The sequence below is a fragment of the Salvia splendens genome, unplaced genomic scaffold (genome assembly GCF_004379255.2).
Source record: "Salvia splendens isolate huo1 unplaced genomic scaffold, SspV2 ctg778, whole genome shotgun sequence".
In the NCBI taxonomy this organism is placed as follows: domain Eukaryota; kingdom Viridiplantae; phylum Streptophyta; class Magnoliopsida; order Lamiales; family Lamiaceae; genus Salvia; species Salvia splendens.
The window spans coordinates 1-14944 of NW_024599453.1; the positions used below are offsets into that span (position 1 = coordinate 1).

General features: G+C 37.8%; 1 protein-coding gene and 1 pseudogene across 4 annotated transcripts; both read left to right on the plus strand.

The window, feature by feature from the left end:
* Nucleotides 1–1812: 1812 nt before the first annotated feature.
* LOC121791321 lies at nucleotides 1813–4651 on the plus strand (annotated as a pseudogene).
* A 2282-nt stretch (nucleotides 4652–6933) lies between these two features.
* Nucleotides 6934–13748, plus strand: LOC121791325. 4 transcript variants are annotated; one of them, XM_042189317.1, is made up of 4 exons: nucleotides 6934–7636; nucleotides 8886–9073; nucleotides 10677–11042; nucleotides 13338–13748. In XM_042189317.1, exons 1-4 carry the CDS (start codon nucleotides 7075–7077, stop codon nucleotides 13593–13595), a joined length of 1374 nt encoding a protein of 457 aa, XP_042045251.1. In that variant the 5' UTR covers nucleotides 6934–7074; the 3' UTR covers nucleotides 13596–13748. The 4 variants fall into 4 exon arrangements, 2 of the variants coding, with proteins under 2 accessions (XP_042045251.1, XP_042045252.1); XR_006048511.1 differs by having other exon boundaries at nucleotides 6935–7636; nucleotides 10677–13056; nucleotides 13134–13463; XM_042189318.1 differs by having other exon boundaries at nucleotides 6935–7636; nucleotides 10677–11105; nucleotides 12887–13463.
* Nucleotides 13749–14944: the final 1196 nt, after the last annotated feature.

Below are 14944 nucleotides of genomic sequence, written 5' to 3' on the forward strand. Positions count from 1 at the left end.
GCCCTAACCGCTAGTCCGTGTTTTAGTCCGCTATTGCGGATGCTCTTATACCAAGTTTATGTAGTACTCCCTTCATCCCAAACAAAGGTCACATTTTGTCATTTGGTTCATCCCACAATAAGAGTTCACATTTTACTTTTACCATATATAGTAAGTAGGTCACACATTCAACTAACTCACTTCACTCACATTCTATTATAAAACCATTATAAAAAAGTGACCTCATATATATTCACTAACTTTTCCAACTCACTATTCTTTACATTTCTTAAAACTCGTGCTCACACCAAATGTGACTCCTATTGTGGGATGGATGGCGTATTATATTAAAAATTCAATTCTGTTTAGGATTCTGTTTAGGAGTCACACAAATGTGACTCCTATTGTGGGATGAATGGCGTATTATATTAAAATTCAATATATTTAGGATTCTATCACATGTCACATATGTGAGACATAAAACTTTTTCGTAATTATTTTACATGCACTTTAAACTAGGGCTGCAAATTTAGTTCTTGAGTTTCATGTATATCTGATCCCGACCTAATATTCAATAGATTTTGGGTACCAGAATTTTGAAATTATATGTTCGGATGTCTGAATAGATTCGCTTTCAATTTTGATGTTTTAATTTTAACAATATTTTCTCTTCCACTCATTTTAAAATTCAAAGATGTAGATTTAATCTTAGTTTTGGATTATGGTGTTATAAGTATTAGAGGAGTATTCATTTGGTTATAACATCTAGTAAGGAAGGCATGAAGCGTCAAACAAAAGCAAATACTCGAAAATGTTCTCAAACAAACATAATTAAATCCAGAGATTAACCAAAGCCAATGGATAAGTTTTTTAATACCAAGAAATTAGCATCACCATTTCTTTATTATTATCCATGTGGATTGACGTGGATCCGTTACATACATATTTGTCCCTCTTTAATATTTATATTTGATGGGTACATACATATTTGTCTATTATTGTCGTTGTCTTCAACAATCATATGCTTTACTATCAATTCATAGAACCTCCATAGAAAATTATTCGATCAAGGAGCCATAACAGAAGAATCTCAAAGTAAAAGAATCAACAATACTTTTCTCTTTGTTGAATAATAACAATATATAGACTTATTTTAGTAATTAATTATTTCCTCAACATATTTTCTTCAAATACAATAAAGAATATTGCTAATCTACCTCTTTGAAAGAGTTAGAAATTAATTTACCGTGACACGTGAATTTTGTGATGAAGGTGACGTCAATCTACTAGAGCGTTCTAGAATTGGACATTTTAGCCTTGCAACCCAAATTTAGAGATGACTACGACGTTCGATCCACGCGCCACGTCATCCACCGTTTCTACGTGCGCGTTCCAGCTCTGATTCCTCTGTACCCATCTCCACCTTCGTTGACTATACTAACTTTAATACCTCTTCTCTTCTACCCTATTTCTCCCTCTCCTAATTTCAAATCACAACTCTCTCTCTCTACACACAAACACACACACACACACAAAATTAATTGCTCCGAAAACCCTTATAGTTTGCAGAGTTTTCACGCCGACGGCCGGCTTGTAAGTCAATTTGTGGTTCATTATTCTTGTTGAGTGAATCACTTCCCTTCCCTTATTTGGATATTAATTACTCCATTTCTCATGCATTGATGATACGGAATCTTGGTGTCAAGATTTCAACAATGTATATCTCATTCGTCAGATTTATCCTTTTTTCTTTTCGATAGATTTTGTGATGTGACTCACTTTGTCTCTTTTGTTGCAAGAATGCCAAGAATTCAGTGCATCCCCAATTTGGTGATCCGGACTTTCGAATCCTAGTCAAATTGGAATATAATTTCAAGTTGGTAATTTTCCTTCTTTTCAAGAACCTAATATTTTCCATGATAGTTTAACGTGTATATGTTGCTTTCTTGTATAATAGACTTGATTAACAAGGAGCACACAATGTCTCCTTTATCTTCACCCACCCATCCACAAACATACTATATATATACATACATATAATTAACGTTCTTGACATTGAAAGTTGGTGGCTTTGAGAGTTAGTAATTGTGAATTGGAATTAATTGTGCAGTTTCATCGAATGATGGATATCACATACACGCCCTACATTGATCCAGACTTTGAATTTCTTTTAGAAAGAATCCATCCTCCAAGGTTTGTTTGTGTAGGGTTTCATATTACATAATTAATTTTTTTAATATGCTTAATTAGTTTGCTCTAACTTCATCTGATTATGTGTTGGGGTTTTCAGGGTTTCTGTTGACAATGACATATATCCAGATTGCAGTCTCATCATGGTTAGTACATGTAGTTTTAGAATAGACCTCAACTTCATTACTACCATCAAAGAATTGTGTATATCTGAATATTCCTATTTGCTGCACATTTTTCAGAACTTGATCCTTTTGAATTCTTATGCAATTTATGGAACTTAAAATTCTTTCATCTAATCTAGATGAAGTTATGGAGATGTGTTTGCATTTTGTTTCATACTTGTATTAGGTTTAAGAATACAATATTCTAGTAGTATACTATCTTTGAGTGCTTTGAACCATATAGTTATGATCTATAGTTTACTAAGCAACAAAGTTTGTAGTTTCATTTTCTAAGTTATTTTAATCTGTGGTAAAGATATTTATTCGAAGCAAATATTACTCCTCATTTCCAAATCTTACACACATTCATATTCGCTGTGTATTTTTTATGTTAATTAATGATGGAAATTTTTTTTGGTGAGTGCAGGTTGATAGTGCTAATAAGCATGGGGTGCTGCTGGAGATGGTCCAAGTTCTTACAGATCTTGACCTCCTCATTTCCAAATCTTACATCTCCTCCGATGGTGGTTGGTTGATGGATGGTGAGGCCAGCCCAATATTAACATATTCATTTTCTTATATTTTAGTATATCTTACATTTCAGTTCACCAACCCAAATTTGGTGTTTTTTATATTCATTCTAAGCTGTTTTCATTGCATGGATTCCAGTCTTCCACGTCACAGATCAACAAGGCTACAAACTCACTGATCAAAACCTTATCCATCAAATCCAAGAGGTTCCTTGCTTTTTTACTACTACCACTCACTATTGTTACAATTGCATTACATAGAGAGTCATAAACTAAAGGTTATTTAATTTTTTAGGCCATTTGCAAAAGTAGGCTGCCAAACAAGGAGGCCAGGCCTAGAGGCGTATCGGCAGACCACGTGGCATTCGAGATGACGGGGCTGGACAGGCCGGGCCTGATGTCAGAGATGTCGGCCGTCCTCGCTGAGATGGACTGCCACATCTCTGCCGCCGTGGCATGGACTCACAAGGGCCGGGCGGCATGCATCATCTATGTCGAGGACACCTCTGGCAATGCCGGGCGGATGGCCGACCCTGCCCGGGCAGCCCAAGTACGGTCCCACCTCGAGAATGTGGTGGAGGCCCACCACCACGAGGACGAGAGGCATAGTGTGACTCTGGCTTCCCCTTCCCCCCCACACGGAGAGGCGCCTCCACCAGCTGATGGCCGCGGACCGAGACTACGACCAATGCTGCTCGTGCTGCAACGGAAACAGCGAATGGGACGGCATCAATGTGTATGGTGGATGCCGGAAGGAGCAGAGGAAGGGGCAGATTGGGACTCATGTGAAGATACAGAGGTGCAAGGAAACCGGCTACTCGATTGTTACCGTGAGGAGCAGAGACCGGGCCTAAGCTGCTATTCGACACGGTCTGTGCTCTCACGGACTTGAACTTTGTGGTTCACCATGCTGCCATTGGCTCTCAAGGCTCTACTGCATTTCAGGTATATACTCATCTCAATGAATCTAATTTTTTATTCAGGTACCCTCTCCTCTTATAAAGAAGCCTTTATCGAAAAATTATCGTAGGAATATTACATAACGGACAAGAACGGGACGTTAGAGACCGATAGCGAGAAGCACCGGGTTACCAAATGTTTGGTTGCTGCCACAGAAAGGAGAGTTTCCCATGTATGTTTTTGTAAATTTCATCAATGTTTCATGTTAATTAGTTTGATTGATTAAACAATTCTGAACTCTGTATTAATTAGTACAATCAGTTACCTAATGTCTACTTGAATGATATATGCAGGGATTGAGACTAAAAATTTGCACCAAGAACCGGACGGGACTGCTATCGGACGTTACAAGTGTTCTTCGGGAGAACGGGCTATCAATAACCGGGCGGAGATTGGGACTCGTGGCGAAAACGCAGTGGGGACGTTCTACCTGAAAGACGCAACAGGGGAAGATGTGAGTCCGGAAACGGTGGAGGTGGTGAGACGAGAAATAGGAGGGCGGACAGTTTTTGAAAACGTATCCCCGGGGACATCTCCGGAGTCTACGCCTTCTAGAACAAGCAGCGGGGAGGAAGAGAGAACGAGCTTCTCGCTGCGAGGCTTGATCTGGTCGCAGCTGGAGTGGCTCTCCGGTAACTTCAAACCTACCTAATCTTGATTATATTTGCAACATATGTAAATGTTAACTTCTTTTATCCAATGTAAATGAATTATCATATGTCAATAGATGTAAATAAGATCTCTTACTCTTTATCTTTCATCACTCCTTTTGTTGGTTATATTCTGTTACGGACTCAATGTCTCGTATCGGTTGTGAGATCAATTGATGTGGGGTTTGAAGATTTACTATATAAAATGTTGGTTCAAGATACATGACCATGTGCAGTGGTACAATCATACAAATATAAGACCATTTAATTACAATTGCAAATACTACAAGTTACATAACATTATATCGATGTGGACATAACTCTGATCAAAATTGGAATCATATCCTCACCCAATCATCCAACCAATGACCGACAAATATTTCAACACTACGGGAAGAGCTGAAGGCGGAGCAGCGGCAGAGTCCGGCAATACGCCTCCAGCAGCCGCCCGTTCGCCGCTAGCTCCGCCACCAATTTCTTTAACAAGCGGAAGGGCCGCACAATCACCGCCCATTGCACCACTGGCCGGACGGCGAGGAGGAACCCTCTCCGCCTGTTCCCCAACCGTACCGAGCCGACCTTCCACCTCCGCCGTCGCCTCCGCAACCGGCACCAACCAAGTTCCACGGCGGAGATGGGTGGTGCGGTGGTGGTGAAGCCTCTTCTTAGCATAGTATGGTTGCACAGATATTATTCTCATATTGAAACTTAGCATAATGTGTGGTTTATATAGAGATAGTTTGAGTTTAAAGTTGGGTTAAATTATTTTTTGAACTTGATTAGATTCTATAAAGGTTTATTTAATAGCAAATCTCACCGTTTATAGTTTATACTCCCTCCGTCCCAAAGAAGATGGCACATTTGGGAGATGATACGAGATTTTAGGGGAGGCTGTTTTGTGTGTTAAGTGGTTACAGAAAATATAATTTTATAATTGATGTGAGAGAAAACTTTTTTCAAAAGAGGAAATATGACATTTTTATGGGACGAACTAAAAAGGAAAGTGTGACATCTACTATGAGACGGAGTGAGTAATTTATAGTGTGGGATCAATAGTGAGTGTGGTAATCATGAAGGTCATTATGATAACATTTTTTATTATTGTGTTTATTTTATTAATACTTAAGCTAAGTAAAGTATCATGTCAAGAAAAAAAGTACAGGGTGTAACATATTTTCATAATCTTTAAAAGTCCATAGTGTCATGATTACGTGATATGGGCTTCTCATAAAAAGATTTATGAGTCTAATTTTCAAATTTAATAATCGAGTTGGTGGGTGCAGTATAAATAGTTAAATTTAAATACTTGATTGGAGATTAAAATGTAGGTCAAAGCCTATAAGAGTACATCCTAGACAATTTTTCTTCGTTTACCAATTTAGATTTTATTGGAAGAAGAATATTTAAGTTATGTTCAAATTTTGGACTATTTTGGAAAGAGATAATATAGAGTGCTTTTTATTCTTATCGCCTTTTCTTGAAATAAAGCTCAAAAGTTTTAACACCAATAAACATTCCCTCACACACTATAATAAACTAACAAAAAGAAAAAAATCTCCTTCTTAAAAATACCGGAGTTCTTTTTGTCAAATATTAATCAGATCAAGTCTAAAACCCTAGCTACATTGGTGTCGCTTCTTAATCAACTTCTACTAAACTCTTCGATCAACTTAAAACACTCTTAAAACTTAAAAGTCATGTAGTAATTTTTTACTCTTCAACCTCTTGTATCTTTGATTATCTTGTATTCATTCACATTCTCAAATATGAGCAGACCAAATTTTCTCCATATATAGTTAAAAGCGTGTTTATTGGACATGGTATAAATCAAAAAGATATCGGTGGGATCATATATATGTCAGCACATTAACCGCGACTTTCTACAAACTCCAACTTACGGAGTAAGTATTAGATTGGTTACCTATGTCCAATTCAGATTCAGAAGAGGACCAACAAAAGTTAATTTCTGCAAACTGATTTAGAATAAATAAAATATATAGAAATTTAAATTCAATTATACATGCAATTTTCCTAAGAGGAACGGTCATTCAACCCTATTACTGATATTTTTATAATGACGGAAAAAAACCGCAATCATTATGTATTGGGTAAATTTTGCTTATGATGAGATGGTGCATATTATGTAATAATGAAGAAAGAATAAAATATACTAGTCTCCACCTAAATTGTTTTGGTCGAATTCAAATTTACAGAAACTTAATCGTCATAAGATAATTAATCACGGAACACACCCTATGTAGGAAAAAAGTATACACTATTTTTCTTAAATGATAAGTTACATTAGTTATTGCTAGTTTACCCAAGGAATATAAACTAAATTAGTAATACTAGTATTTCAATGAAGTGATGATATAATTATAATTCAAATTCAATGTCAGTTACAGATGGATATTTTGGGTTTGAATGTAAAAAAGCTGAAATCTGAGGGGTCTTATAGCAAAACAGGCAAAAATGAATATGCTCTTTCTTGTGCTGAAAACTACAGACCAACCTCTTCAGTAGAATCCACTTCTCAATCCCCCATTGTACGGAACACAGATCGCCGGCGACCGCCCCGATTTACTTTCCTTTATTCACATAATGTCATGGCTGGCCCGATCCATAGCAAACTCTCTCAACTTCGACGACCACGGTGACGGTGACGATGCTACGCAGCCCGAAGCTAAGCTGCCCGATAACTCTGGATCCGATGACGACGAGGTGTCCTCACCTACGACGCCGTCTCGCGGCGTCAAAGAGGATCTCTCGGAGATCAGTAAAACCCTAACCCGCCAGTTTTGGGGCGTAGCTTCATTCCTGGCCCCTCCTCCGCAAGCTGAGGTGAAGACCGGCGACGATTTACTGGATTCGGAGCAGGATCCGATGTTGAAGATCCGAGATGATTTCGCGGAGATTGGGGGCAAGTTTAAAAGCGGGATTTCGCGGCTGTCTAACAATATCAATGTTTCTGAAATCACTAAATTGGCTTCGAATTTCCTGCAATTGGATGATGACAGAGAGAAGCAGGATGTCATCGGTTCCTTGGGGGATGGAACTGCTATTGGTGTTACTGAGGAAGTGGTGGCTTTCGCGCGTGACGTCGCTATGCATCCGGAGACTTGGATGGATTTCCCATTACCTCCAGATGATGAAGATGATGACGGTACGTTGAACATTGCTTATACCTTTTCCCCCTCTCTTAATGCACATTCTATAGGTTAATAGGTTTTTGATCAATGCTACAGCTGATGAAGCTTGCCAGGTATGTGGAAATCTATTATAGATGCAGTTGATGTTTACTTCACAAAGACTCTTTTTGGTCCTCTTCTGCTTTTATGAATGGAATTTCGGTTACTCACTAGACAATGCTATATGTGTCTATCTGTGATTGAGAGTTGTTGGTACTTTATTATGGCTGATTGCTTATCTTAAGTTCTTGACTAAGGAGTGATTGGGGAATTCCTGTGCTGGTATGAATACCATGGAAAAGGCGTAACTAATAACTTGGATACTCTGTGATATTTTGGATCACGATGCATTGCATTGACAACAGTTTATCAAACTTCAAAGCTGTTTATGTCTGATTTGAGCTTAATGTGAAAATGATATGTAAGGATCTGAACTGGTCTTAGTTGTTGAGTTTTGGCTAGCTCAAACTCAAATAATTCTGGCCTTGGTAAGCTCATACTTGACAGTTAGTTATGTTCAACTGGACACTACTCTGAACTTTGTAGTATAACAACGAGATGTGATTTAAATGTAAAAATAATTGCTTAAATCTTTTCCACTATAGTTCCACTAATTAATGTCATTCATCATCTTAATGAGCTAGTTTAATTCCCCTTCCTAGGTCTTATAACAAGATTCTACTATCAATGGTTAAATGAAAATGCATCACTATGTAAAACACAGTCTTATCAATAATCAAGTTTAGCCAATCTTGGAAAGGTTACAGTTTGCCCAAATATCATTGCTCACATTTAATTAGGCGTTCCTTAGAGTAAGTGCTGGAAATCAAGCTTTGGGAATACCTGGCTTAATTGCAACCTTTGCTGGACCATGCAGAACCATTTTCTTATTGTGAATAATAGTTTCATCCAATTCAATTATTACCTGTCTTTGTTACGGCAAAATTATTATAGATTTCTATACTCTCTAGCAAGGTAGTCACTTGGCATATCAGGATTTGTGAATGAATTTCCTGAAGTATGAAATCTTCTAGTTTTGTTAATCGTTATATGGTGGCATGCAATTGCAATATTAATATAATATTTGGACCTAAACTATGAAATCCTTGAAGTTTTTTCTTATATGGTAAATTGGAGATTGGTGGCATGAAATTTCAATATTCTTGGGCAGTTAGATTTGCATGTGAGATTTGTTTGACTCGCTATTTTTCTTTTATCTGCCAGATTTTGATTTGTCGGATGCCCAACAAGAACATGCTTTAGCAGTTGAACGATTTGCCCCAAGGTTAGCTGCACTAAGGATTGAGCTCTGCCCTGGATACATGACTGAAAGCTGTTTTTGGAAGATTTACTTTGTGCTTGTTCACCCTAGACTGGATAAGAATGATGCTGTACTTCTGTCAACACCACAGGTTCTTTTTCATCATTACTGCAATCGTCTATCAGACCCTTCATTCTTGTTCTTTGTACTTTTAAACATTTCACATCATGAAACCGAAGAGCAAGTAGTTTATTTTCTATGCATACATGATAAGTTTAGTTAAAACTTAAAATGAAACTGGATGGATAGTTTTGTGAGAAGGAAACAGAGAATTTTTTTACTGATATGTACTTCTGTTATTACTTTAAAGTTATTGCATTATACACCTGTCACCCATCAAGGTGCAGGGCAAATCCACCCAATAGAGACATTTACAAGTCAGTGGTGCACAAGGAAATACTTAAATGTATTTGTGTGTTATCCATGATAATTGGGCATACGTTTATCTTGCAGACTTTTGAGTTGGGTAGTTGACTTGTTCGGTCATGACCAAATATTCCACCATATGGTTGTTTGTTTCAGCTCATTCAGTTCACTGCATGCTGAGAAATAATATTTGGTGGGACGGGGTGGGGGGTATGCTAGGGCTTGCGCAGCATATGATAATGATAAATAAATGAGTAAAGGTCGAATTTCATCAGAACCTAAGTGCCTTGTGCCTTGGTTAATTTTGTAGATCTTACAGCCAAATTTCACTAAGTAGGTAACTGATAGTTTTTCAAACAGCATAAAAACTAAATTAATAGCAAAAGAGCCTACTTGGTGTATTATCTCTGTACTTCATACACTTGGTTGCCATTGGACTAGAAAATGTGCATTGCTCATGTTTGTAAACCCAATTAACATGTTTTAGTGATATTGTTTCCCTCCTAATTCAACCTGATTTTGTAGTTTACTCGTTTCGTATTACTTTGCAGCTTCAGTTCTCTTTCCACATATCCAGCTTCTGCTCGTTTCTAGCTCTTTGTTTTCAACTTCTTGTGATTAACTTATTCTCAGCCTCATATTGGTTAGCTATGTACATATGCTTGGTAGTGCGAATTCAAGGTATATACTGTATTTTATAATTCATAATAGTAGTACTACCTCTGTCCCACAATATGAGTCACATTTGGTGTGAGCACGAGTTTTAAGAAATGTAAAGAATAGTGAGTTGAAAAAGTTAGCGGAATATGGGGTCCACTTTTTTATATTGGGTTTATAATAGAATGTGAGTGAAGTTAGTGGAATGTGGAACCTACTTACCATTTATGGTAAAAGTGAAATGTGACTTATTGTGGGACGGACCAAAATGGCAAAATGTGACTCTTATTGTGGGACGGAGGTAGTATTATTTTTTGACTAATCCACAGATGTCTAAAAGTTTCCTGTAAGGCAAGTTTGCATTTATTAAACTCTAACATGATAGAAGTCCATTGATTGAGATCTGTCACAAATTCTCGATAACCTTCTGTTCTTAATGCATTTATTTTCACTGTAACACACCACTTCTGTTTTCTGTCACTGAATTAGCTGGACTTGTGTAGTGTATTATAATGTTTAGATAGATGCATGGAGTTGAACTAAAACAGTTAGTTTTTTGAAGTTATTGGAATGTATATGACCCTGTTACCAAATGCATTACCATGCTGTACTTATTAATTCACTGTCTAAGCTTCAAATATATCCAACACTCCATTACCACCACCATGCAGATTCTGGAAGCCAGGGCCCTATTGACACCTGAATTGAAGAAGCGAAATTCAACTAATACTGAAAACTTACCTGGGAAAATTTCTTTGAAGCCAGAGGAGACTGATTCTTCTCACTATGAAGAGCCCCTTTTGGCGCCATTCCCTGAAACTGTATCTGAAAAGGCATCTATAGTGAACACTGGGACTTCAACAGCTCCAGATACTAAAACAGTTGCATCCTCAGCAGGCAGTACTCGAATCCAAATTGTTGACAAGACTGTCACTGAAGAAAAGCCTGACGAGCAAGGTAAAGATCAGCATTCGGGATCTAGCTCTTTGGATGTTTCCGGAGACAAGGATGAAGATGATGCAGATGACTGGTTAAAGGTGTTGGAAATCGAGATCGGAGCAAAGTCGAAACGGAAACAAGAACACGAGAGATTTAACGTGGTTCGGCGTAAGCCTACATCCACGGGAGAGTAACGGATCGATTTACTTCAATCACGATCAAGAACTACAATCATACAACAAGATCACACACTCAAGAACAAGCTACTCTCTCTTCGCATATGAACTCACATCAAACCGAAGACTATACAAGCTAGTTCCTCACAAAGATAGTGTGTATCTCTCTCTCTAGCTATTGATTGTTGTTATGATCTCTCAGCTGATTTCTCTCTCTCGTTTCTTCTCTCAGAACCTGGAGATATTCTCTCACTGATCTATGCGGCTTGCATGAGCATTTATAGGAATCGCATCACCTCATGCAGTTGCAACTGCCGCTGTAGCCGTTGCACAACTAAATCTTGAACTCTTTCTTCTTGATCATGTGTTGCACACTCCACGCTCGGTTCCGATGTACCATCACTCGTTGTTATCATCACAAAATTCCTAACAATCCTCCACCTTTTGAGATGATACAACACATCTTTCGATCACTTTGTTCTTTGTTGATCTCATGTCCGAGTAGCGCCAATCTTGACTATTATTGTCAGCATCCTGACTCCGAGAATCATACCCAGATCCTCCTTTATCACTTCCTTGATCAGCCACAACGCCCCCACCGGACGATCGCCTCCACCGGACGACAAAACCTCCACCTAATCTGAATCTTCCCCGATTCAGAATTGGAGTTGCTGATCCCTAGAGATATCACACATCTCTCATAAGTGATAACCAAATTTCTGTCAAGATTATGCCACCTTCACCGCTTAGGATGACACGGCTGTTGCACCTCTCTCACGGACAATTCAACAAACAAGGCTTCACAGCCTCCTCCAGATCGCATTCCCGCGAGCATCCATTGATCGGCGTGTTGTACGTGATGATGTCTGGCCTTATCCCCGATCTCCTCACTTCACCAAGAAGCTCAACCTCGGAGACTCAACAACTGAAAACAGCTCACTGACTAAAAACTTCTCTCAGACATTTCGTCGAACACGCTCTGCTCGAATTGCCGAGCTTGGTGCCGAACTGCCGAACTGCCGAGCTTAGTACCGAACTGCCGAGCTTGGTACCGAACTGCCGAGCTTGGTGCCGAACTGCTGAGCTTGGTGCCGAACTGCTGAGCTTGGTGCCGAACTGCCGAGCTTGGTGTCAGCCACTAAATCCAACGCCCTTCTCGGCATCCAAGCAATCAGTGTTCCAGCATACCTTTTCTCTCACAGGCATTCGTCAATTTACTTCTCTTTCAGGCATTTCGTCGAACACCATCTTTGCACCATCCAAGATGTCTCACCATCGTCGTCTGCCTCTGAAGCATCATCTCATCAAGGCTCTCATGGCCTTCAATATCCATCAACATCATCATAGGCTTCGGAAATGAGTTGCATATCGCCATACTCGATCCCATTATGGATCATCAGTATGAGCAACGATCATTGAGCGAGCTACACCAACGATCACCAAGAACTTCCCTCTTTCTTGATCGATGAACCTTCGAGCTCTCTCCACAATGAATCGCCAATGCAGAAAACTTCTCAACAATATCGCTCAAAGCTGCACGAACCAAAACTGACCACACCGTCGTCCCCTTCAACTGACGTGATCAAGAACTCAATCTCCTTCTCCAAAACCGCTGCATTCGAGACGCTACTTTCAGCATCTCCCTTCGTTCTTCATCTCCGACTTCTTCCAACGATTCTCCTCCTTCCCACAGACGGCGCCACTTGTTGGGAATCGAGATCGGAGCAAAGTCGAAACGGAAACAAGAACACGAGAGATTTAACGTGGTTCGGCGTAAGCCTACATCCACGGGAGAGTAACGGATCGATTTACTTCAATCACGATCAAGAACTACAATCATACAACAAGATCACACACTCAAGAACAAGCTACTCTCTCTTCGCATATGAACTCACATCAAACCGAAGACTATACAAGCTAGTTCCTCACAAAGATAGTGTGTATCTCTCTCTCTAGCTATTGATTGTTGTTATGATCTCTCAGCTGATTTCTCTCTCTCGTTTCTTCTCTCAGAACCTGGAGATATTCTCTCACTGATCTATGCGGCTTGCATGAGCATTTATAGGAATCGCATCACCTCATGCAGTTGCAACTGCCGCTGTAGCCGTTGCACAACTAAATCTTGAACTCTTTCTTCTTGATCATGTGTTGCACACTCCACGCTCGGTTCCGATGTACCATCACTCGTTGTTATCATCACAAAATTCCTAACAAAAGGAAGAAACAGAAACTGGTGATGCTGTGGGAAAGACTATTCCCATCGAGAATGATGACGACGTATCATTTAGTGATCTTGAGGATGACGATGCAGATGTCCCTACAAGTTACAGAAAGTCAAATGATAGTTCTGATAAAGATTCACGAGATTGGGTTCAGTTGGGAAAAAGCTCGTCCAAGGATGTTGATGCGAAGCACAACGACAAGGACAAGGAATCGAATGACTGGCTTGATGTTGATGACATTATTGTCTCTTGATTGATCATGTAATCCTGTATTATTGTGCTGTGAATAGATTCATCGTCATGTTTTCATGCATCAAGGTTTTATAACGATAATGCTTTGTACATAAGGCTTCTAAATGAAGCTTGGCTTCTCAACCAAATTATTTCTCTTTACGGAAAAATGCTTTATAATCTGTAAGTCGTTATGTTTGGATTCAAAGCTTTAGTTGTTGATATTGGGAGGAAACTAAGGTGCAGTTGATTGTCATGTTTTCCCTTTAATTTTAGGGTGATGTTAAACAGCCATAATATGACCAGCCATAAAATTAAAAAAATAATAAAATATTATACAATTAATGCTAAATCAATGAAGTTAGTGCATCTAAAAAGTATCAATATTTTAAAGACTAATATACCCTTAAATATATGATACTCCATCTTAATATTGTTTTTGTATTTTCATATAAAAATGCATTTGTATCTAACCAACAATCTGATAATTCGGACTTCAACTAAATTCTCCATTTTCGACTTCGACCAGAAAATTAATAGATCGCATGAGGGAAAAAAATAGTTTTTCTGTTATTATAGTTATTTGAAAAAAATTAAACCTTACACTTTAGTTACGTTACTTAATTTAACTATTTTGTTCAGTTTTAACAATACTAATTGTAGTCGAACAAATACTATATCTTATTAATTCAAAATGAGGCACTGAAAATTATTTAGGTTATTAATATGTATAATTAATTTTGAAGTCATAATATAATCCTGCTCCTAATACTTAAATTATATTATTAGCGATTTTTTATGTTTAACTTCACTTATTAATTTAAACTAATAAAATTATAAAATAACTATCCCTGTTATTTAAATAACTTGTCAATACATGTAAAAATATAACAATATATTGATATAAAAATAGTTAAATTTTAATTATACTACTCCCTCCGTCCACTAATAATCTTTCCATTTTGTCATTTTTATCCGTACACCAATAAATGTCTCATTTTATTTTTTTACTATGTTTTAGTAATTAAGCTCATATTCCACTAACTTTAGCATTTTATTATTAAACTAATATGCATTCACATTCCACTATCTTTTTCTATCACATTTCTTTAAATTTGTGGCACGTCAAATTGAGTCTATATATTATTCATGGACGGAGGGAGTACTGTTTAAATATCGATTCTAATGAAATAATTTAATTTTAACCAAAACACATCTTTATAATTAAAATTTGAAGTAGTAATAATTAATAATTTGTTAAAATATGGTATTGTTCACAAATGCTTATTAATAAGGAAATGTAATGCTACAAATTAAAAATTGAATTTCTTTGATTACTATTTCTTTTTAAAATGATAGAGAATTAAAATT

Coding starts and splice junctions, on each gene's coding strand:
- LOC121791325 (XM_042189317.1), top strand. CDS start 7,075: ATGTCATGGCTGGCCCGATCCATAGCAAACTCTCTCAACTTCGACGAC. Junction 7,637..8,885: donor AGATGATGAAGATGATGACG/GTACGTTGAACA, acceptor TTTATCTGCCAG/ATTTTGATTTGTCGGATGCC. Junction 11,043..13,337: donor ATGCAGATGACTGGTTAAAG/GTGTTGGAAATC, acceptor TCCTAACAAAAG/GAAGAAACAGAAACTGGTGA.